General features: G+C 40.4%; 1 protein-coding gene across 4 annotated transcripts; it reads right to left on the reverse strand.

Annotated features, from left to right (window-relative positions):
• Positions 1–677: 677 nt before the first annotated feature.
• On the reverse strand, positions 678–18360 carry ap1s1 (adaptor related protein complex 1 subunit sigma 1). Of its 4 annotated transcripts, XM_026352976.1 has the most exons (7): positions 18168–18315; positions 13229–13340; positions 10753–10828; positions 10085–10263; positions 3775–3883; positions 3535–3672; positions 678–1689 (listed from the first exon to the last, which is right to left on the reverse strand). In XM_026352976.1, exons 2-7 carry the CDS (start codon positions 13249–13251, stop codon positions 1642–1644), a joined length of 573 nt encoding a protein of 190 aa, XP_026208761.1. In that variant the 5' UTR covers positions 13252–13340; positions 18168–18315; the 3' UTR covers positions 678–1641. The 4 variants fall into 4 exon arrangements, with proteins under 4 accessions (XP_026208761.1, XP_026208763.1, XP_026208762.1 ...); XM_026352978.1 differs by lacking the exon at positions 13229–13340 and having other exon boundaries at positions 18168–18296; XM_026352977.1 differs by lacking the exons at positions 10753–10828; positions 13229–13340 and having other exon boundaries at positions 18168–18360.
• Positions 18361–25760: the final 7400 nt, after the last annotated feature.

Below are 25760 nucleotides of genomic sequence, written 5' to 3' on the forward strand. Positions count from 1 at the left end.
GCTGCAAAGAGCGATGACAGCTTGCTTACAGCAATCACAGTGCATTTTCTTTAAAAAAATGCACAACTTAGTTCCTGTTTTTACTTATACACTGTGTCCATGTTACACAGTCCCCATCAAAAATATTGAAATGGCAAGACAATTTCTTTTAGCTGTCCACTGAAGACATTTGGGTTTAACATATAGAAAATGTTATCCAGGTATGTCATATGGAACTGTGTAAAAAATATATAATAAAAAGGTCTAAATGACGATTTGGTTTTATTTACTTTAACAAAATTTTTTGCATTTCTTTCTCTCTGTCTGTTCACCAAAAATGCAGGTGATCTACTACGACACATACAATATTTTATGTTTTTTAATATAACTAGATGTAAAAATAAGCAAATAAAATCTAAAATTGTGTTCCACATATAAATTGGTCTTGCCATTTAAATAGTTTTGGAGGGTACTGTATATTGACATGTATATAACCAACAGCAATGATTGCAAATGCAAATGATTTGCAAATGCAACACAGGATTGTATTCACTTAAAATTCTTCCTTAGAAGTGGTTGTATTCTATATTTCTCTGTATGAAACCATTGGACATGCAGGTCAAAACCAACAATGAAATTATCCTAGTATTTGGTGCTATTAGGTCACCATGTACAAAAACGCAAAAATCACACTGATGCACTGGGTGACATTCTCCTTCATTATCATGAACACACGCATAAAACTGCTGGAAATACTCACTGTAGCACCAAATGTGGATTAATCTGATATTCAAAATTGTACCCCAAAAATTACACATTTGCAAAAAACTACAGTGTTTGTTTTAGGAAATTACTTTAGAAAAAAAAATTTCAGTAGGTACAAATGGACTGGGAGCTGAGAGCCACAGATAGGGTAGAGAAGTTAGAAACCAGCAAAAGGTGGATGTTGGGCTTCTTATGAGAAATTTGAAAATATAAAAAAATAAAGAAGAATACAGACAGTGACATTCAGTTATCTAATTTTTTTCTGTCTTCTGTTTTGTTCCTGACTTAGTCTCAGACCACATCTTGTTCCTGACAAACATTTTGAATGTTTTGCCATGTTTTCCCCTACCACAACCCCGCAGACAGACCCCACATTTTTGCACTTCCTCATCCTTATTGTTAGATTACACTTCTGTCACCTCTCACTCGCTCTCTCTCACGCGCACACGCACACACACAGACACACACACACACACACACACACACAGACACACACACACACACACACACACACAAAATTACAACTAAATGCCCAACCCTAAGTTTTGAACCTAACCGTAATCCCAAAAAATGCTATTTGAACTGTGAGGACCATCTATAATGTCTAACATTACCAAAATGTCTTCACAATGGAATTCAAACTAATTTTGTCCACACAAGGAAATAAAGACACGCACACACTCACACACACAGTTAAAAGGCCTGTCATTTTATATTTGTCATTGTAAAGACATTCCATTCTTAACTGACTTTTTTCTTCATTTAAAAACTTTACATTAGTCCCCACAGCCACAGAACCAGTGCTGTCAGTCCAAGCATATCCAATCCTAGATTCTGTCCTGTCCCCCTCTTATCCAGCCCCCTGACTAGTATAGTCTCTCACAATGCTGCTGTGTGCTATGCCAAGCCCATTTCCTCCAACACACTCCTGGGTGACTCATCCTCCTGCAAAGAGAAACATAAATGAGTTAAAGTTGAGGACTAAACACTTAGAACAATACAAAAACTAAAAAACAATAAAAACACACAAACATTTACTGGAGCTGTTCTTAAATGTACAAAAATTAAACATGTATTTATAGCAGGTTAGACATCCTGCTGCTCTGACTTGGTAAGCAAGTCATAGTACATTTTAGTATGTTTTTAAGTCAGCCAAAGTTTAATTTACCTGTATCTTTGAATATTGAAAACTGTTTAGATTTATGAAGTTGTACACATATTCTTTTTGAAAATAGTTTACCAGTTTTAGAATTTTCTATTTAGATGCACTACTCTGAGCTAAGCACTGAGAGACCTACTTTTATTTTGATGTGATGAAGGATTAAATAGGTGTAATACTGTGTTTACCTTATTAACTTATTAAATATTATTATTTATCATTTACCTAAATTTATTATGAATAACATGAAATTAAAAAAACTGAAAATCAACTGATATAAACTAAACTACTTTAGTTTCTACTTAAGTCTTATTAAAGACCTGCATGTGTCTTCTGATAAATTGTAGCTCCTCCTTATTGATAGAGAATTCTCTACTGCCCAAAATTATGCTGTTCAAAAGATTACTGGACTGGTCAACTGGTGTGAGCGATGAAAGACAGTAAATCCCAAAGTTTGAAAATTACCACTGTGCTGTTGTAATTTTTTTGAGTAGTTTTACACTTCTTTGTGTTGAATGTAGTACTGGAGTGAATTACTATATAATCAGAAGCATTCCTAATGTTTTGAGTAGCCAAAACAATAGTAAACATTAGAGTTAATACCTTTCAGGTAGTTTCAACAAATCACAAACTTGTAAAAGTTGAATTTATCGCAGAGGTGCTATATTGCATTGCATTGGATTGTACATGTGTGGTGTAATATTGCAGTATTTATTCAATGTAATGGAAAATAAAGTTCTGAAAAAAGAAGAAGCATCGTCGTTGTTTTCTGACAATAGTAGCTGTTGGAAAAAAATACTTTATGAACCAAATTAAACTAAAACCTACTGTGAACATGACAATGCAAAGGTAAGCTAATGTTATCAACTACTTTGACTGCTGCTACTACTACTACTACTTTTTTTTTTTCATGTTATTAGAAAGCAGCCATTTAAGTCGTCTTCTACATTTTCCATTGACAGACAATGAACAGCATTTTCACAAAGACATTTCTTCTACATTTGGCAGATGTCTTTATCCAAAGCGACTTATATGTAAGGTACAAAGCATAAACAAATATTAGAATATTTTGATATATAAAAGCAAGATAAGAAAAAAGAAGTTTATCAGTACATAGTACATAGGAAGTTCTGTCTTAAATAGTGTTTTGCATACTGGACGTGGGTTACTGAGTAAGCAGAGATAGGTGCATTGTTCCACCAAAACGACAACAAAAAAAAAACCTTACAGGGGATCTTTTTCTGTATGTTGTATGGACAACCAGACATTGTTTGCTGGTAGAACACAGTGGGTAAAGGGGATTGTAAAACTGATTAAGGTGCAAAAGGACTAAGAAAGGTGTTGAGGAATTCACCACTCTATAGTGTCAGAGCTTTGGACCTGATGCAGTCAGCCACTGTTCATATGTGGGGAATATGAATATGTAAATATGTGTTTAACTGTCCACACATGATAATGATGGGACATCAACATAGGAAATGGTTCTAATATAGACTAACATTTGACTTTTCTTCTATGTCAGTTGAGTAATGATCAGTTTAAAGTGGATTGTGATGTATGCATATAAACAATACAGAAACCTCAATCTTTGTGAGCGGAGAAGGTTGGTAAAACTTTTAAGCTCTGGTTACCTCCTGCAGTAGGTCAGCTTGTTCGATAGCTTTGAGGACGCTTTTTTTAGACGTGTCCTGAATCTCTCCTCCCATCAGGAACTCATCTAGAATGAAGTAGGCCTTCTCAAAGTTAAATATGATGTCCAGTTCACACACCTACACAAACAAACAGAAATAATAATAATGGCATGTCTACACTTGTTCTGCTGAGCTTTAAGTTCACCTCCCCAACAGAGATTTAAGAAATGTATCACTTACACTGCCAAAGTATTTATCTAGCAGCTCTACAAAACGGTGGATGACTTCAAGTGTGATCAGCTCATTGTCCTGTTCTTCAATTGCACAACAAAAATACAGGCTGGCATACCTGAATACATACAAACAGACACAAAAGAGAAAAAAAAAACATTTCAATGTTAAAGCATCAAACATGATATATTTTCATTGGCAGAGCTGAAAACAAGACCAACGCATAAGAAATAAACTAATTTAGACAGCAGCATGCGCAAATTCCTCTGTCCACAACAACTGATATATTTAACAACGTGCAAGCTGCTCTTTGTCCACGATGTCGCTCTCCTGCACTGTAGTGGCTGCTGTACAGCAGCACAAAGGAGGGCTACTGTAGAAGAAGACAAACGCAAAGCTAAACAGTTTTGTATTAGGAAAAACTCCAGAAAAACAGCACAGTTTGGGCTTTACTATCTTCAGAAGTGGAGATGATTCTGACAGTGCTTGTTTTTTTTTTTTTTGTTTTTTTTCTTCTAAAAAGGCACCTGAAGGACTCTCAGATTTTGGACATTTTGGCTTAAATGTGTCTCTTCTGAAGGAACCCAGGCACTGCTCAGCACCTGGCCAATACCCAGAGTCCTCAATGACTACAGACCAGTGGCTCTGACATCACACATCATGAAGGCTTTTGAGAGGCTGATCCTGGAGTCCCTTCGACTTCTGGTCAAACCCTCACTTGACCCCCTCCAGTTTGCTTACCAACCCCATATTGGAGTGGATGACGCCATCATACACCTTCTCCATCGCACCTACACCCACTTGGACAAGCCTGGGGGCTTAGTGAGTGCAGTGCATTCAACACCATCCGGCCTGCACTGCTGGGAGACAAAATTAAAAAAACATGCAGGTCAACACTCCCCTGATTTCCTGGAACATGGACTACCTGACCAACCGGCCACAGTACGTCCGCCTGCAGAAGTGTGTGTCCGACACTGTGATCTGTAGCACAGGTGCTCCATAGGGGACAGTTCTGTCTCCATTCCTCTTCACCCTGTACACCTCAGACTTTAGACTTTACAACTCAGAGTCCTGTCATCTTCAGAAGTTCTCTGATGACTCTGCAGTTGTAGGATGTATTAAGGGTGGAGATGTCACAGAGTACCGTGGAGTGGTGGACAGTTTTGTTGACTGGTGTGGACTCAACCATCTGCAACTCAACATCAATTGATGGACTTCAAGAAATCTGGGAGTCCTGTCATCCCTCTCTCTATACAGGGGGAGGAGGTGGAGGTCATGTCCGAGTACAAATACCTGGGAGTGTACTTGGACAACAAACTGGACTGGACCAAAAACTCATCAGCATTGTACAGAAAGGCTCAGAGCCAGATGTACTTCCTGAGGAGACTCAGGTCCTTCAACGTCTGCAGCACCATGCTGCGGATGTTGCTGTGGTGGCCAGTGTCATCTTTTATGCAGTGGTCTGCTGGGGCAGCAACATGAAGGTGGCAGACACTAACAGACTAAATAAGCTAATTAGGAGGGCTGGCTCTGTTCTGGGGGTGGAGCTGGACCCTTTACATGTTGTGGCTGAAAGGAAGACGCTGTCCAAACTCCTCTCAATCTTGGACAATCCCTCCCACCCTCTGCACAGTGTGTTGGCTGGACAGAGGAGCACATTCAGCCAAAGACGTATTAACATTAAATGTTCCACAGAGCGGAAGCGAAACTGTCATATACTTGCTGTGAATATATTGACCCAATTTCATTTATCTATTTACGTATTCTGTATATATATATATATATTGAGTTTTTCGGTATTGATGTTATTGTGTATTTATGTTGGTGTATTTTTCTTTCCTTGGATCTTTCCTGGTTGTGGTTCCTTTTCTTTCTGTCTGTTTTGAGAACAATGGTAATGAGACAAACAATTTCCCTCTGGGATCAATAAAATTTTTTTTGAATCTTTGAATCTTGAATCTTGAATACCAATACCTACAGTAAAGCATGGTGGTGGCAGCATCATGCTGTGGGGATGTTTTTCAGCTGCAGTAGGTTGCAAGCTGCAGGTTAAGATGAATGCAGCAATGTACAGAGACATCCCTGATAAACACCTGTTCCAGAGGGTCTAGACCTCAGATTGGAGCAATGGTATATTTTTCAACAGGACAACGACAGTAAGCACAGAGCCAAGATAACACAGGTCTGGCTATGGGACAACTTTGAATGCCCTTGAGTTGCCCAGCCAGAGACCAGACTTGAACCTGACTGAACATCTCTGGATAGCTCTGAAAATTGCTGTGCACCGACGCTCCACATCCAACCTGATGGAGCTTGAGAAGTACTGCCAAGGAGAATAGCAGAAATAGGTGTGCTTTTGGAGTCATACGCTAAAAGACTTGAGGCTTTAATAGTTGCTAAAGTTGGTTTAAAAAATTATTGAGCAAAGGGTTTTGAATACTTTTTACAAATTCTTAAACCATAAGGGGTATTCCTAATAGTTCATGGACATTCGTCACTAGGGAGAGCCACAGGAAGGGCTTATATTTTCACATTTAAAGATGTGTGTAAAACCGCTCTTCAGATCTTTGCATTAGCTTCTTGTGGCTACAAGGATTAAGTTCAAAGCTCTGTCACTTGCCTACAGAGTGATCAACTCTACAGCTCCAACTTATCTCAACTCAATCATTCAGGTCTACATCCCCTCCAGTCCACTGTGCTGTGGTGGTACCAGCACCACACAGTAGACACCAAAGAAAACTCTTCAGCTCAGTGATCCCACGATGCAACTGCGTGATGCTATCATGTCAATATATTATCCAAAATCTCTGAGCTGAGATATCTACCATTGCTAGACACACACACACACACACACACACACACACACACACACACACACACAGTATTCTCCACTCGCTCCTTCTTTGGAGCGGTCTTAGTCCTACAAGCTTGGGTCCTCTAACAGAGGCCTGGGAGCTTGAGGGTCCTGCGCAATCTGGATTGTTTCAGGGGCAACCTTGATGACTGGGAGGGCGTAGGTGTTGATCGTCCGGACTTTGTTCTTCCCATTCAGCTTCTCAGGACTTGCCTTACCCTTTGGAGGTACTTAGTGGTTGCCGTTTTCCTTTCCTTCAGGGTTACCATTTCCCTGTGGGACTCCAAGGCATATGTAGCTATCCTCAACATCTGCTGTCTTGCCTTCATCATCCCATCACGCACCAGGGTGACTTACAACAATGACAAACCCTGGTTCACATCCAAACTCAGACAGCTGAGGTCAAACAAAGAGGCTGCATTCAGAAGTGGAGACAGAGAAAAGTACAGAGAGGCCAAGTACAGATTTAGCAAGAGGGTGAAAAACGCTAAATCAGTGTACGGTGAGAGAATGCAACAACAACTCTCAGCCAACGACTTCGGTCTTGAATGGGCTTAAGGCAATCACCAACTACAAGCCCAGAGCCCACCACTCTGAAAACGACCTGCTTCTAGCCAACAACCTGAACGAGTTCTATTGCCATTTTGACAGACAATGGGACGGCCTGTGACCCCCCCACCAGCCACTGAGCAGCAGCAGTCCCTCCACCTCACAGTTTCACACCTCAATGTGACCTCCGCTCTCACCTCTCTCTATCAAAGAGAGAGATGTTAGCAAGGTATTTAAACGACTGAAACCCCGCAAAGCTGCGGGCCCTGACTCTGTCTCACCCTCCGCCCTAAAGCACTGTGCCGACCAACTGCCTCCTGTGTTCACTGGCATTTTCAACACCTCACTGGAGACCTGCCATGTGCCAGTCTGTTTTAAAGCCTCAGCCACAACCCCTTGCTAAAAAGGCAAAAACCACAGGACTCAACGACTACAGACCTGTTCCCCTGACTTCTGTGGTCATGAAGTCTTGAGCGTCTTGTCTTGTCCCACCTCAAGGACATTACAGCCCCCCTGCTGAACCCCTTGCAGTTTGCCTACAGGGCCAATAGATGCGGCTGTAAACATGGCTTCCTCCTCCAGCAGTTCGCGGAAGACACCACCCTCATTGGCCTCATCTCTGATGGAGACGAGTCAGCCTACAAAAGCGAGATGGACCGTCTGGTGTCATGGTGCAGCTTAAACAACCTGGAGCTAAATGCTCTCAATACAGTGGAGATGATAGTGGTTTTAAGAGGAGACCAAGCCCCCCTCACCCTTGTCAACCTCTGTAACACCCCGGTCACCTCTGTTGAGTCCTTCCGTTTCCTAGGCACCACCATCACCTAGGAGCTCAAGTGGGAGCAGAACATCAGCTCCCTCACCAAGAAGGCTCAGCAGAGGCTGTACCTGCAGCAGCTGAAGAAGTACAACCTCCCTAAGCAGATGTTGACCAACTTCTACACTGCCATCATCGAATCCATTCTCACCTCCTCCATCATAGTCTGGTTTGCTGCAGCCACTGCCAGGGACAAGTTAAGGCTGCAGAGAATCATACGCTCTGCCGAGAAGGTGATTGGCTGCAGCCTCCCATCACTCCGGGACCTGTACATCCCCAGGACCCAGAGACGTGCATCCAGGATTGTAGCTGATCCCACTCACGCCGGTCACTATTTCAGCCTCTCCCCTTTAGCAAGAGACTCCAGTCCATCAGGACCAGGACCTCACGCCACAAGAACAGTTTCTTCCCTGCTGCTGTCAGCCTGCTGAACAGTTCCCCAATTCCCCCCAGATAACTCTGCACAAACCCACCCCTCCCAACCGACTGTGAATATTCATATTTCTGTTCATATACATATTTACGTTAATATCTATAGTAATACTTATTTTCACAGCCACAACCATTTTTTTCTTATAATTACTATTGTGCCTTCTGACTCTGTATGTCCCTGCACATATGTATGTCTGCACCTAACATCAGGACAAATTCTTAGTGCTGTAAAATGCCCATTATCGCACCTGGCAATAAAATGTTTCTGATTCTGATAGTTCTATCCCCTCAGTTCTACTACCTTTCTTCTCCTTGCTACCATCCGACCACACTTATGTAGTCCAAATGACATCCCGATGTCTTGGCTGTATATCCTCGAGGTATGTATCAGCGAGTCGATGTCTTGTTCGTTTTTGGCATACAGCTTGATGTCATCCATGTAGAGGAGGTGGCTGAGAGCAGTGGGGACAGAGCATCTCCTTAGTATATGCCGCACTTGATGTTGACTTGGGCAATGGGCTTGAAGTTGGCCTCTAGGGTTGTTTTCCGCTTTCCCATTGAGTTCTGGATGAAGGTTCTTAGAGTCCTGTTGATCTGATATAATTCCAAGTATTCCACGATCCACGTGTGAGGCATTGAGTCATAAGCTTTCTTGTAGTCAATCCAGGCAGTGCACAGGTTGGTATGTCTAGCCTTACAGTCTCTGGTGACTGCTTTGTCTACCAGTAGCCGGTGCTTTGCTCCCCTGGTGTTACTACCAAATCCTTTGTGGGCACAACTCATGTATTGATCCATGTGCCTGCTCATCTTAGCTGCTATGATGCCTGATAGGAGCTTCCATGTTGGGCAGAGGCAGGTTATTGGGCGGTAGTTGGGTGGGACTGCTCCCTTAACCATTCATCCACTAGTAGATTGCTCATTTGTGCCACCAGGCGCTCATGAAGTGAGGTTAGTTTCTTTAGCCAGTAGGCATGGATCATGTCAGGACCTGGTGCCGTCCAGTTCTTCATACCCAAGACTGTCTTTTGGATGTCTGCCATTGTGATGGTTACTGGATCTTGTTCAGGAAGGTTGCTGTGGTCTTCTCTCAAGTCCACCAGCCACTGGGCATTGCTTTTATGTGATGTGAGTCTCCAGCCTTGGTGGGTCTGCTCTCATATTATTACCCTGCCACTGTGAGACACACAACTTGGGTGGCTCAGTGGAGAACATCCTGTTTATTCTCCTGGTTTCAACTTCTCTGGTTTATCTCTTCAGCTGGGTAGCCAGCTTGGCAGTCACCAAGGCCTCAGGTATGGTCATGTTGCTGTACTTCTTAACTACGTGCTTCTTCTTCATAATGCCTTCCTGCAATTCTGATGGCTAACTTCTCTCCGTGTTGCCTTGATCTTAGCCTCCAACCTCTGTTTCCATGGAGGATACTGGACCTTATTGCTTGTGTTGACCTTATAGCCAAGTACCTCAAGGATCACACTTGCTGTATATCAGCTGATTGGTCTCAATGATGATCATAGTTGGCATTTTTTGTGTTGTGTTTTAGTGACATTTGTGAGGACCTTTAAAGAGAATCAATATGCCGTGTGCAATATGTCCGGTTTTGCTTTCAAGTTGTAAAGTGTTTTTTTGTTTGTTTCAAATTAGTTTCAAATTTATGAATTAGTATTTACCTTTTATAGACAATTTTGAGGTCCCTCCATTCAAGAAAGCTGCACATCTTTGGTTTGCGGGCAAGCACTATCTGCATCAGTTCTCTCACCATCTTCTTCTTGTCCCTTTCAGCTGTGGCTGTGTACCACTTCTGTAGCCGCAGCTTCCCCTGCCGACTGAACAGCAGCATGAAACGCATCTACAGAGAGACGATTCAAAACAACAACAACAAAAAAAGAAAAAAGAATAAGAATAAAGACAAGAATGACAACATAAGAAAGAGAAAATTAGTGTGTGACTCTTCATATTTCCAGTTAAACTACTTGACTGCCTGTTCACAACTTTGAATGGGATTTGGTTGTGATGACTGGTTGGACCCAAATGCTTTCAGTCTGGCTCAGTCTAGGTTTCCAGTCAGCAGAGACAACCTGACTGGAAACCACATGCAAATTCCATTCTTAAGAACCAGTTGCTGCCAGCTGATATTGATATTTTGATATTGACAGAAGTGTGACTATTAGACAACCACAACCTCCCCTTCCATTGTTCACCTAATGAGCCTTTCAGGCCAGGTCTGAAGTAGTAGTTAAACATTACAACCAAACAAGAAGGTCAAGTCAAGTTGCCATGACTCAATTCTAGATGCCATAAGTGAACTATAAATTATTAGAAATATTCTGTGCTCTACCAGAAAGGTAGGTGTCCAGCCATCAGTTTGGGACTCAAGCTGAAGAAGCACTTGGGTTATGCAACAGGACAATGATCTGAAACACATCAGCAAGTCAACCTCTGAATGGCTCAAAAACATAAACAAATTAAAGGAATAATATGTAACACTGTCACAGAACATTTAACATTTACGTACTGCAGTTAAAGTCCAGTTTAAAATCTAATTGAGATGCTGTGGCATCAACTAACTCATTACCAGATATTGCAAATGCTTTTTATTGCGCAACCAGTTTTCAGTGTAAGAATTACTTCTTCACATAAGGCCTGGGAAGTGTGGACAGCTTTTTCTCCTTATTAAATGAAATCATCATTTAAAAATTGCATTTTCTATTGACCTGGGGTATCACCGTGTAATATTAAAATGTGTTTCATGAACTCAATTAAAGGAACCAAATACTTTTTCAGAGCACTGTAAATGTAATGGAATAAAAAATGGAAAATGGGATTTGCAGCATACTCGTAAGTCACTTTGTACAAAAGTGTCCAAATGACTTTCACAGTTTTAATCACAAAAAGTCAATTACTTTGGAAACAGCATTGAATCTTTATTGAATAATTTCGAAAGGTGGATTTTGTGTATCATAATCTACAGCAGGACTATTTAGGAGTTTTTTTTTTTTTTTTTTTTTTTTAAATAGTGCATGATGTATTTTTTTTTAAATGGCATTTCACCTTTTCCAACAAAATCACAACATACTTTTTTTTTTTGTATTGTGAAACTGTTTTTTTGTCTGTCTGGACTGTGATGGCCACACTGTGTATTATTTTTCTTCAGTACAGTTAACCAACTGAAGTAATGACTACGCTGTCTTTAGATTTCATACAGCATCCATTTTATTTTAATGTTGTTATCTAACTTGAGTGCACACGTGTTGGTTGACATTCTGTCTTTAAAGGAGTCATATTATACAGTTTTCAGGCTAAATATGTTGGACCGAGAGGTCCATGCAGATGTACAAACTTTTGGACATTCTAGCAGTAAAACTAACCGTACTTAGGGTAACATGTGGCTAATTCTTTTAACTATTTTGGTTGGTAAAACTATAGTCCAAGTTGGTTACATATAACCAACTGATAACCTGGCGTATGTAAATAATGTTTGCACCGACACCCAAACATTTTAACAGAGCATAACATTTTTAGTGAACAGATTTCTGAAAATAACAGTAAGTTATACGCTTATGTACGCTAATGCTAGATGGCTAAGCTAATTCTGTCACTGTCTGTATTCGGGTTTATAATGACGACACAATTGTAAGTAGGTTACTTTTTTTATTTTTATTTTTATTTTTTAACTGGAAATATTTATCAATGATGATTTTGAACTTTAACTTTGTTTCGGTAAGATAGGTTTAGTCATTTTACATAGCCACTGCATGCCGACTTTATACTGTGATGCTGCCAGTAATGATGAAAACACAGTTACATGTGGTGTGTTTCTTTAACACAATGGCTGTCTGGTTTAGTTTCATATGTTTGATACTGGGAGAAAAGCTCAGATTTCTCCCAGGGTCTACAGTATATAAGTAATGTGTATGTTTAATATTTTGCTAACATAATTTACCTGGCTTTATTTGTAAAATGACACCTCATCTAACTCACACTAGGTCAAAAAAAGGCAGCAAGAGCAGTCCCTGTAACAGACTGTTTGCTGACTATGGGCATTTACTGCCAAGAGGAACACACTAATAAGTGTGTTTTTTTTTTTTTTATTATAATCACAATTATTTTTCATACTTACAGGAAGATCCTTTATGATAATTAAAACATAATAGGTTATGTCAAGCTGCTTTGTATTTCTTCACATAGTGTACCATAATTGTGTAAAACTACCAGAGAAATTCATAGTTATATTTTTTGAGCATGTACCAAGTTGCTCATCAGCTAAATATGAAATCACATCAGAAATTAATTGTAAAAGTAAAAGAAAATATTACACTTGTATAGTAGCTTTGAAGTGTTACAATTGTGTATCCTAACTTAATAGCAAGGTCCATAATTTTTTCTTCAACCTTCTGATTTACTTATCCAGGTAGTCAGCTGTGGGGAGGGCAGAGATTTTAGGAAAACTATCAGCGCATGAGGTTCTGGAGGGACCCCCTGCACTTGAAAACCTTAGACATAGACTGTGCATAAATTACTATAAAAAAAAAAAAAAAAAAAAAAAACGGTACTGTTAACTTTTAAGCATGTACTGAACCGATAGTAGTAAGGAGCTGGAGACACACCTTCTATAGAGCTTTAAATACATTTTTATTTCATTGCATGTAAAGATTTGTTTGTTTGTTTTTTTCTCAAGTTTCCCAGGTTTCAGAGTACTCTGGTGCTGGTGCCTCCCCTCCCATCCCTGGATGTAAAAAATAAGCTGCTATTCCAGCCGGTGTGGTTCATGGATTCTAAACAAGCATGACCAACCCACTGGACCAGGTAATGACCTTGTACTCGTCTGGTTGCTCATGCTGTGCACACAGGTCCTTTGGTGACAGGTCCACAAATGCTTCCTCAAAGATGATCTATGATCCACAAATGCTCCACAATCCACACACCCTGTGTAATATAAGACAGACACAAATAACTGATTGCTATTATTAATTTTCTTTGTGTGCTTCACTGAATAGTTACAGTAGAATTTACCTATATTCTCAGACTAATTTATTTTATTTCAGCTGTTCAGAATGTGTCACAAAGTCAAATAACTACATTAGCACCATTAACTGAATAAATAGCCATAAATTTATATGCATTGCTGTACTGCTGCTGAATAAAAAAATACTTCATGGAGGGAGAAAATATTGTGGGACTGCTGAATTTCAATCAGAGTGCTCATTTGAGGGTGCAAAATCTAATCATTGAAAACTTTATCTTAAGGACCTCTAATATATTAGGTTACAGACTTGCACTCATGTGAGGCTCCTCAGGCACAGATATTTGTGGTTCAAAAAGATCATTCTATCTATGTCACCGTCACTGCTTGGTGACTTGTAACTTGGTGCTGAAGAAAAAAAAGTTCGAGAGAAAACTGACAGTGATTCTGTCTTTCTTGGAGTAACTTTTATGTTATTGGTAACACAGGCTTGCTTTGCTGTCACAGGAGTACCGCCACAGCCTGTCTGTGTGTGTGTGGATCTGGGAAATTCTGTGGTAACATGTAAATTGTATAACAATGTTACATAAACATGGTACTTTAACACCATCCAACCTACTAATCCCATAAATGTATTGTGCACACAATTTCTCTATGACATCCTGACTGTCCAGCTGTGTAATTAGGCTGTATATTTCACCTGCTTCAAGTCTGAGAGAAGCTAACATTAGTCATGTTAGCCATTTAGCATTACTGACTACATTCAGCAGGCCACCCCAGCAAACTGACAAGACAAAACACTTTCAAATGGTAACACTTACTGCTTATTTTACTCATTTTGAATGAGCAAGTAGTAATCAGAATAAGTCCATCTTTGAGCTTCAGTCTTGAAGTGAATCAGCAGCCACAGTTGGAAACGAGTTGAACAACGTAAGACTGCAAGTTTCCATGGGTGGTGTTTGGACCGAGCTTGAGGTGGGACTGTGTGACATTAGTTCCTAGTCTACTAAGGGGGAGAAGTCTGAATGGACCATTATGGGAGAGGGTCAAACTAAACAGCAAAATGTGAAAAAAGAAGGAAGTGCAGTTCTAACATACTCGGGGTGTCTACATGGAGCCTAGGGTCATACAAATGGTAAATGGTCTGCACTGCATAGTGCTTTTCTACCTAGCTGGTCCTCAAAGTGCTTTACACTGTGTCTCATTCACCCACTCTCTCACACACACACACACACACACACACACACACACACACACACACAGCGATGGCAGAGCTGCTATGGGGGTTCAGTATCTTGCCCAAGGACACTTTGGCATATGACATGGCAGCTGGGAATCGAACCACCAATCCTCTCATTGGCAGACAACTGCTCTACCTATTGATCCACAGCCACCCCATACAAATGTAGCTAAATGTCCAAAAAAAGTGGATTTTGCACAATAGGTGACCTTTAATGTTTGATTGCTTAAATTACATTTAGGCATTTGACAGATTTTATAACAGTTTAGTTTTTTACTAAAATAAACTTTAGGATTTCTCTTTGCATTGACAGTCAGATTATCACACCTATTAGATTAACTGTGTCCTGCGTCCTGTCTTCCAGAAATGCCTTTATCTTTATTTACCCTCATTTTGTGTCAGTAGATAGGTCAATAATGTTTGGTTTAGTGTTAAGTTGCTGTATGTTTAGTTGACCTCAGTATGTTATAAGGCCATCATTTTGAAATTCTCTTTAGTCTTGAATTTTTGTTTGCTTCAGCTAATTTGTAAATAACTTGGGATGTTATTTAAAATTCAAATTTCCAAATCAGTGGATGAGTTTGTAAACTTGGAGCGTTTTCCTCTTGATTTGATTTCTTTTCACACCGTGTAAAATCTAAAAGTGTACTAAAATGCGTCACATCAAATCACGCAATGTTAATGCAGGTGGGTCATCCCACCGATTATTGTTTATGACGTTATATCGCCTGAATAGCCATTAGACCTGGTGTCTGCGAGGCACTTCTTCATGTCTATACATTTGTCTGCAATTAATCAAACAAAATGTATTTGGTGGACAAATGAAAGAAATGAAAATCTACACACTACCCAGAGCCCTCAAATCATGTGATTCATAGCATTTGGTCTCGGAGCAGTTGCTTTGGTGTGAACTTGAGATTGCACCAGACAAAACAAACCGCACCAAGATGGTAAATGGTCTGCACTTATATAGCGCTTTTCTACCTAGCTGGTATTCAAAGCGCTTTACACTGCGTCTCATTCACCCATTCACCTGACCTGACTCACCGGGTCAACTAGGGGTTCAGTATCTTGCCCAAGGACACTTTGGCAACCGGGAATCGAACCACCGATCCTGTGATTGGCAGTCAACTGCTCTACCTATTGAGCCACAACCACCCCCTAAAGATTCAAACAAATTAAAACCTGTGGATGTGAAAACTCTCAGTCCCCTTAAATTGGACGAACAAGTGGACCAAGGGAAAAGAAAATCTGTTATTTGCTTTTTTTTTTAATTTGCTTTGGTTTCTCTAAATCAGGGGTATTCAACTAAAATTTAAAGAGGTCTGGTTACACACATTTTTTAGAAGCAAAGGTCCAGAAGATTATAATGCCTGACTATTTACTGCAATATATTATTAAGTAGCCTGCGTGTAATCAATACTTGATTGTCAAATCAAATTAATTCGGTACAATTCAAAAACCTTTTGACAAACTTATTGTTATGTAACATCAAACTGAGCATGTGGCATGTGTCGTCTGCAACTCTCCTCTCTGTCGTCTGTATCTCTCCTCTCTCCCTCTCTGTCGTCTGTCTCTCTCCTCTCTCCCTCTCTGTCGTCTGTCTCTCTCCTCTCTCCCTCTCTGTCGTCTGTCTCTCTCCTCTCTCCCTCTCTGTCGTCTGACTTTCTCCTCTCTGTCGTCTGTCTCTCTCCTCTCTCCCTCTCTGTCGTCTGTCTCTCTCCTCTCTCCCTCTCTGTCGTCTGTCTCTCTCCTCTCTCCCTCTCTGTCTGTCTCTCTCCTCTCTCCTCTCTGTCTGTCTCTCTCCTCTCTCCTCTCTGTCGTCTGTCTCTCTCCTCTCTGTTGTCTGTCTCTCTCCTCTCTGTCTCTCTGTTATCACCGTCCATCACCAAGCTCCCTGACGGTTTACGGTGCACCCTTTGTTGCATGGATTGTTGGATAGACTGAAACATAATGTTAATATAATCCCAGAGGATTTCTATTGGATTGAGGTCGGGCAAGCATGGGGGCCAGTCAGTGGTATCATTCCACCCTCCATGAAATGCCTGCATACTCTCCTCATACGAGGCAGAGGATTGTCATGCACCAGGAGCAGACCAGGACCCACTGCACCAGCTGCATTCACCCTCCAGGAAATGCCTGCATTCTCTCCTCATACGAGGCAGAGGATTGTCATGCACCAGGAGCCGACCAGGACCCACTGCACCAGCACAGGGTCTGACAATGGGTCCAAGGATTTCATTCTGTTGCCCATTGGCACTCAGGGAGCTGTTGTCTAGCCTTAAGAGGTCTGTGTGCCCCTCCATGGATATGCCTCCCTAGACCATCACTGACCCACCACCAAACCAGTCATGCCCACAAGTGGACGTCTGTTTCCGATTGTATAGTCAGATGCATTTACACCACTGGCCTGTGGAAGGTCATTTTGTAGGTCTCTGGCAGTGCTTATCTTGTTCCTCCTTGAGCAAAGGAGCATATTGTGAGGGGTTAGGGACCTTCTACAGCCCTGTCCAGCCAACTGCCTGTCTTCTGAAATCTTCTCTATGCTGCTCCTTACTGCCTACTGCCCACCAAAGTGTCGTATATTGAGTATACTTACCACACTGAAATCTAATTTTATTCAGTGTTTGCTCACAGAATAAGTTTCCATGTATGATACCAAATGAATGGGGGTGTGTAGAGTTTTTCTTAAATGTATTGTTTAATAATTAATTATGATTCCACAAAATCATCAATTTAGCTGTGTATAAATAGCATGAGTTAACTTAATGAAACTACAGGAAAGTATGGTGGCTGTTTACTTGCTACTATAGTCAATGAAAAAAAAGGGTCACCCTATCAATTGTTACAGCTCATAAAATACAGATCACTGAACTAAAATTGAGTGTAAATTTTAAAGGTGTAAAATGTTCAATTGTGGTGTTTATATAAGAACAATAACTTCTTTACGCTTTAAGAAATGTTTGTAATTTTATGCTTAAACTGTAGAAATAGGATTGCCCTAGATATTTAATTAATTAATTAATTAATTAATTTATTTATTTATTTATTATTTGCATCAGGTAATCCGGTAATAAAACTGGAGGCTAACTCTATAACCCAAATATTTACACATATCATCAGCGCCTCATGCCCTTTTTGTTTTCTAGCTATCTTTGCCTTACCCACTCAGGTGTCTCTTTCCAAGCTTCTGAGTGACTGAACGCACCTGATCCAAGTTTGGGAACCACTACTCTTGCTTTAGATTGGGAGGCAGAAACTGGCAACTGTCACCTTCATTCTTTACACGAATTCACTATTTGCCTATTAGCGCCGATTGAGCTCCACTGTCATTGACATTTTCAGCCTATCATACTCAGTTTTAAAATCAACCTTAAGCAACTCCTATGCGGACTAAAATGTCTACAAAAAAGACCGTACTATTCCGCACCTTATGCTGTTAGACGGCCTGTTAGCTTCCTGGAAACCTGGTGGAGGCAGCGCAGGTGGATACTTCCTGAATCGTACACCTTGCTATGATTAGCTCAACGAATGAGACGCAGTAACTTACCATTTCGAACGGACCTTTTCGAGGAACTCTAACGTCCAAAAAAAACTTCTTCTGTACTGGCAGGTCTAGCATAAACGTATACACCGAAATTAATACTGACAGTCCATGGCTGTATCAGTACAAATAAACTGTACTTCGGTATCCATTCCTTTTCCTGCACTGAGTAGTTCCGCCTCTAATGTGCATGCGCACACTGGGCCGTCTTCCGCTTAGGTAAATTTCCCCTAGCATGTGTGCTTCTTCTTCTTCTTCTTCTTCTTCTTCTTCTTCTTTGGGGTTTTAAGGCAGCCGGCATTCAAAAATGTTGCATTGCTGCCATCTGTAGGAATCTTATTGCGTCGCCTTCAAATTCTCCAGATGTTCTTTAAGTCCAGATGTTAAAGAAGTTAAAGACTCTTTGTCTATCCAAGCCTCTACTAATCAAAATATTATTTAAATCATTTGCCTCACCTGTGTCCTCTGTCATGACTTCTTACAGCTGTACCTCCTACATCTCAGCATAACATGTTCCACTGTTTCTGGCTCCTTCCGGCTCAATACTCTTCCTCTCAGACGTTGACAATTTAATTAATTGATTTATTCCTTGCTTGGCAAATTTATTAAGTTTTTCATTTCCAGCTATGCCTGCATGAGTAGGTGTCCTGTCTGTTCTTGGATTAACACTGGACCTAATGCTGTACAGTACAGAAACAGAATTACTGCAGATTAAAACCTGACCTGGCTTAGCTTGGCCTATTCATTCCAATGCTAATACATCTGCATACATGTCAACTAAATATATACACTCAAATCATTCAATGTTCTTTTGAATATGATATGCATATATGTATGTGTTTATGAGTAAACAAAGGAGCTGGCTCCACGGTAAAAGAGCAGCTGCTGTGCTCAGGCCTTTCCAATGAGCCTTTTTTAGCCCTTACTCATTTTCCTCCCCCTACCCCCTTAGCTGCCTCTGCATATGATATTCATTTTTTAATTTTAACTTGTGGAATCTCCACCTCCTTCCTCATCGCTTCACATCCCCCATATGCTGCACTATGTCCCCCTACACAGTTGCAGCACTTGGGTTTGGTGCCAGCTTCACATTTACCATACTCATGCTCATTCCCACATCTCACACCCCTCCTTTTCCCTTAACACACCTTTGCAGTATGCCCAAACACCTGACAGTTAAAAGACCTCAGTGGCTTCTGCACATACTCCCTCAAATTGTACTTCATAAACCCCAAAAATAGTTCCTTTGTTAGTGCCTTCCCCCAAACTCAATTATGACAGATTCTGTTTGCCTCTTCTGAATTCCTCTTGTGATCCTCTGTCCACATTTAACCTATGTTCCTCACTCTAAGAAGATCTTTCATGCTAACACTAAGGGGGACTCCGCTAATCACACATTTTCTGTATTTAATATACCCTTTAATATGCAGTGATTCTGTTTCTGTACTGTACAGCATTAGGTCCAGTGAAAAAGTTAACAAAGGATTTATATAATTATAAAATTATATACATTATATTACATTTATCCTTTCCCCCACTTTGATCACTATCACAATCTTCACTTTCCAACTTCCTTGCCCTTTCAACCTCCACCTCTGTATTAAACCCAATCAAGAAATTCCCATCACCCAACACCCTTGCAAACTTCACCTCTCCTACTTGTGCTCTTATAATTGTAGTCAATTTCATATGATCAATTTTCTTTACACCCTCATCTCCCTCAAAACTCACTACAACATTCAGCAGCTTTCCTCCTGTCCAACATCCCTCTTCTTTCCCCTCACTCATCTCTCTACTACAACCACGTTTCTTTTTCCTTTTAGTTGCACTCCTCCTCCCTGTCACCTTTTCCCAACACTCCAGTACTTCCCCTTTACCCCCATACCTTTCCCCTTCGATAAACTCCATACTATTAAAGCTCTCAGCCCCTGACTCAAATTCTGCCACTGTAGCCCGTACTGAGTAGGAATGAGAGTATTGCTACCGGACCTGTACAGGCCGTCAGCCAATACCCCCATACACCACTACTCCAACTACTTCTCTGTGTTTTATCCCTCTCTGCTTTTCTCAATTTTAAATATAATGCTCCTCCTGACTGAAACTGTAATGCTTGATGGACACTCAAAACACTGTCCCCTCCCCAGGATGTATGCTGCCCTCCCATGGATGTTTTTTAAACAACAACTAATAATATTTTTTATCAGGTCATCTTCAGATAATTTCCTAATTTTTAGGTCTTTGTACCCAATGAAGAAAATTAGTTTCAACAAGGTGTTTGGACAGCAGGAACTAAATTAGGACCTGGAGTTTTCCCTGTTCTTTTTTGTTGGTTGTTCCCATAAATTACTGATTTGTAATTTGTTTAAAGCTGAATATAAAACAGACATTCAACTAAAAAGACAAAAGTTGTATGTCTGTATACTTTATTGAATCCCTTGGGGAAATTGTAGTTTGACAGCTGCTAGACAGTACATGTTGGCACTACTTTAGGGTTTTGGTGTCTTGTCCAAGGACACCTGAGCATGTAGCCAGAAGGAAGCAGGAACTGAACTACTCACCCTGGGGTTTGTAAACAACTGCTCTACCACCAGATTTTTTTTATCAGGCTATCAAAAGATATACAAGTATATATAGTATATATAGTAATATAAGTATTTTTTTCTGAAATATTATATTTCAGTATCTTACCATTCTTGGCTCAAAATATTTTCTAAAATCATGATAGATCAATTATACTTTTATTTGTAATTTGTAACATTAAAAAATAAACTAAATACAGTAATCACCTTAGAAAAAAGTATACTATCAAAACAACCTGAAAAAAGAGCAACTTCAGTATGAAATAAGGCAAGGGATACTAAAACAGGGCAAGGGTTCATAGAAAGGACATGAGTAGGAGATGGGTTCTGGGTCTCAAGGTTGTAACCAGTGATACACACAGATCCACATATACATAGTTCCTCATCAATGTTATGTGTATGTGTGTGTGTGAGGGGGGGGGGCTGTGAAGTATAAGTATGATGGTTGGAGAGATGTAGGGCAGAAGACATTTACATGATTGCGGTGAGTTCTCTAAGCCCACATGTGTGTATTAAGTTAAGATGGTTCATCATTCCTTGAAGTCTGCTAAGATTTTACAATATTTAGTGGAAAGGGGCGAAATTTCTACGACAACCTTCATAAAATGTAATATGACATTCTGATACTTAGATGTAATCTTCATCTAAGTCAAGAGTATTAACAAATATAATGTGCCTAAAATAATAAAACAACACAAACTGGTCTTTTATGTCTTTCTTGAAGACAACCATAAAAACATCACAGCTTTTATTAGATCTATATAAACCCAACTGGGTTTTTTGAGGTCATTCCTGTTAGCATACTAGGAGTCTCAAAATTAGCTTTGAGGTGGACTAGAGCTACTTTGACAGAAAAAAAAAACACTCAAACCTTCTCAGTTTGCTCAACATGAAAAATAAACTTATGTCAAAAGAAGCTTTCAGATTATCTACAACCAATAATTGTTAATTTAAAGCTGGAAAGGGTTACAAGGTGATGTGCCGGAGTTTAGAAATTCACCAGTCTACAGTTAGTTTGCTGTTGTAACCGCCTTGCGTTACCGTTCATCTGTTTTCCTTATATTCACAATCTCTCCTCTGATCATGTCCAAATCACCTCAATCTGGCCTCTCTGACTTATCGCCAAAACATCTGATATCTTTTTCTGTATACACACCTGGACTTCCTTATTTCTTCACCAGGTCTCCTTGTCCACTTTTCACTTCCCTGAGGGCACACCAAGCACCCTCCTACCTGTCTCCCTGATCACATTAGCTGTAGTTGTCCAGTCCATCTGAAAGCAACATCTGACCACCCATAAACCTCATCCCTAAAAATTAAACACAATTCTTCCTTTTTCAACTTCCACCACTTCATCCTCTGCTCTGCCTTAGTCCTCTTCATTGTCCCCACCACCATAGTCATTTTACACACCACCATCCTGTGTTTTCTGGCTACACTCTTTTACACTTTTCTTCAAACTCACATCCTAGCTGTGGGGTATAACCACAAAAAACACTGAACATGACATCTTCAATTTCTAGCTTCAGTCACCACCCAATCCTCTCTAAACCTCTCTTTCAAACTCCTGCTTCATTTCTCTTTCCATCCACACCATGGTAAAACAACTCTGATCCTATGCTTTTAGCCATGCTACCTTTCCATCTGGTCTCTGGGACACACAGCATGTCCAACTTCCCTCTCTACATCATGTCAACCAACTCTCTAGCCTTCCCTGTCATAGTCCCAACATGTAAAGTTCCTACTGTGAGTCCTACACAGTCCTTTTTCTCTTTTTTCTCTGCTTGAGTCATGTTCTTTGAGGTCTACAGTGCTTTCAACACCATCCAGCCATCACTAGTGAGGGGAATGCTGGAAGAGGCAGGTGTGGACCAACATCTGACCACATGGACTATCAACTACATCACAGGTAGGCCACAGTAAGTGGGGCTGCGTGACTGTGTGTCAGATGTGGTACTCTGAAGCATGTGTGCTTTCCTCCTCCTTGTTAACCCTCTACACATTATACTGTACTTCACGTACAACTCCCTACACTGTCATTTGCACAAATTCTCAAATGACCACCTCCATTGTTGATTGGGTATCTTGGGAAAATGAGCAGGAATAAAGGTGGCTCACTGCTGACTTTGTGGACTGGTGTGAGCAAAACCAACTGTTCACACCAGCAAAAAACATCAGCAAAACAAAGGAGTTACATCTACATTTTGTTATATGGCAGATGCTTTAATATACAGTGACTTACAATTGAAGTACAAAGCAAGCAAAATATCTAAGCCAAAGAGAATAATTATAAAGTAAAGTGCTCTAGAAAGAGCTGTGTAAAGAAAATATGACGTGTTAATCTTTCTATGCATTATTGTTATGAAACAGATTGCTCAGTATTGCATCATCTAAAACTTAGCTGCCAGCGCCATTTTCTTATCTTTTCAGTGGAAAAGAAACACTGAAAGCCAGTGGAGTCGGATATGTAGGAAGCGTTCAGGGGGAGACGTTGTGTATATATGCTGCATTATTGAGTTGAGTTGTTATATCAGATATGTAATTTTGAAGTGCATGTACTGGCTCCTTGCAAGTAAAACTTTCAAAAGACTTCAGTGACTCTGTCATCTTTGAGCAAGTGAGATTTTCTTTTAATATCTTGGTCCTTTGAGCAACATCTCAAGATCTTTTCCTCTACTCAGGTTTGGAACTGAAACCGTAAACGGGCGAGTGAAAACTCCTTTAAGAAAGACCAAATGAATTGCTGTAATACAGAGGCCAGTTCTGCTCAGAGTTAATGGAAAGTGTGAAAGATCAATTGAAAATATGTAAATGGGTGGTGGTTATTTGACAGTGTCCTAGTAAAACAACAAGCAGCGGAAACCTAACGGTGATAACAGAAGCGGTTTGGCTGCAGAAACTTAACGGTGACAACAGAAGCAGTGTTTTACTACCAGGGTTAGTTGCTCAAGTGTTATACTATACAAGCTGACTGACTGTCAAACTGGGAATTTACAGAAATTTGACTAAAAGAGAACATGGGTAACACGTGTTGTAAATCAACAGACAAAGATTTTCTTCTCTTTATTATAAAGAGAAGAAATTAATTATCTAAAGCAAGGGAAAATGTGAAAAAAAGAGGAAATGTGAAACACACACAATTGACTCTTCCCGTAGTCCTCCACTCTGTCCCTGACGCAGAATTGGAGGTTTGGACCATGTGCACAGCAATTGGAGCATCTTTTCCCCAGATAAATAACTTTATTACTAGGTATCATCTTTCTGTGCCACCCATGAAATGGTAAATGGTCTGCACTTATATAGCGCTTTTCTACCTAGCTGGTACTCAAAGCGCTTTACACTGTGTCTCATTCACCCATTCAAACACACACAAGCACACACACATTCACACACCGATGGCAGAGCAGAGAAAATGGGATGGTGGGGGTTCATAAGAAAAAGAATGCAGCATATGTGTTAACCACTCCTTCAGGAGACCATCTTTCTGGTGTGTTTTACCAGGCAGGACAGCACACACAAGGAAGGAGTAGAGGATGGAGCTGTGGGGGAGGGAGACAGCCTCAAAAGGGAGACAAACCATGTTATGCATGTGGGAAAATTGGCCACTGGGCAAGAAACTGCAGGTTCAGAAAAGACGAGGAGATGGCAAAGGTGATGATGACAGGACAGCATGACCAGACCAACAACAACGGAAACTTAATTGATCCCCTTGGGGAAATTGTGGTACAAAAGCTGCCAGACAGTACATCGGCACTACTATGGGGTTTTGGTGTCTTGTCCAAGGACACCTCCACAAATAGCCAGGAGGAACTGGGAATCAAACCACCCACCCTGGGGTTTGTAGACGACTGCTCTACCTCCTACGCTACTGCCACCCCTTATTATTGAATATGATTTGATCAACTAAGATTACAGCTGCTATTTCAGAATGATTCTAGTTGTATTTTAACCACTTTAAGTACAATCTCTTTGTTTATTTCTTTTCCAAACACGAAGCACCGTTACTAAGTTTTTTTATTATATGTGTACTTTTAACTTTATTTGGACAAAAGAGGAGATCCTGGGGGCAGCCTGTTGTCTTAATACAGAAAAAGAATGATTTTATTGAAATATTTAAGCATCCCATATATCTTTACTAAAGGTTTTATTATTAGTTATTAAGAGTTTCTTGTGAAATAAGGGGAGGAAATGGATAATTATTAAACCATATCCGCCTTGCTATTTTCCCAAAATACAAATGTAAGCTCAATAATTTCACTCAGATGGTCTTACGTCTTCCTGCAAAATGTCTTGATAAACTCTGGAATTCATTTTTCCATCAATGAGAACAATCCGTCCAGGCCCTGAGGCAGCAAAGCAGCCCTAAACCATGATGCTCCCTCCTTTATGTTTTATAGTGGGGATGAGGTTTTTATGTTGATGCTGTGCCTTTTTTTCTCCACACATAATGTTGTGTGTTTTTTCCAAACAACTCAATTTTGGTTTCATCTGTCCACAGAATATTTTGCCAGTAGTGCTGTCTGATGTGGGATCTTATAAAAGATGCCATGTGGATAAGTATTATTAATTCAATTCCATTTATTTGTATAGCGCTTTTTACAATTGACGTTGTCACAAAGCAGCTTTACACAAGCAAAGAAACTATGGAGGTTTACACAATAGTGAATGTGTATGAATCAACAATCAGATTGTCCCTGATGAGCAAGCCAAGGGTGACGGTGGCAAGGAAAAACTCCCTGAGAAGGCAACGGGAAGAAACCTTGAGAGGAACCAGGCTCAACAGGGAACCCATCCTCATATGGGTGATCACATGCTATGTTTTAGGCAGCAGGCAGTCCAATATAATAGTTAATGTCTTTAAGTTAAGTCCTGCCTGGTTCCAGTTCCTGAAGTACCTCATCCTAAGGAGCTGAACCACTTCAGAACCGTCGCCTTAACCTCCCACCTGATGAAGGCTATGGAGAGGATCGTCCTCAACCACCGCCGCACCCAGGTGAGCTCAGCACTGGAGCCGCTGCAG

The sequence above is a fragment of the Anabas testudineus genome, chromosome 18 (genome assembly GCF_900324465.2).
Source record: "Anabas testudineus chromosome 18, fAnaTes1.2, whole genome shotgun sequence".
NCBI classification, from domain to species: Eukaryota; Metazoa; Chordata; class Actinopteri; order Anabantiformes; family Anabantidae; genus Anabas; species Anabas testudineus.

What these genes read in the sequence shown, in the direction of transcription:
- ap1s1 (XM_026352976.1), bottom strand. Translation starts at nt 13,251, where the DNA reads ATGAGCAACCAGACGAGTACAAG. An exon ending in GCTGGACACCTACCTTTCTG is followed by an intron (nt 10,264 to 10,752) that starts GTAGAGCACAGA and finishes GTCTCTCTGTAG; the next exon opens with ATGCGTTTCATGCTGCTGTT. An exon ending in AAGCTGACCTACTGCAGGAG is followed by an intron (nt 1,690 to 3,534) that starts GTAACCAGAGCT and finishes TTCTCTTTGCAG; the next exon opens with GAGGATGAGTCACCCAGGAG.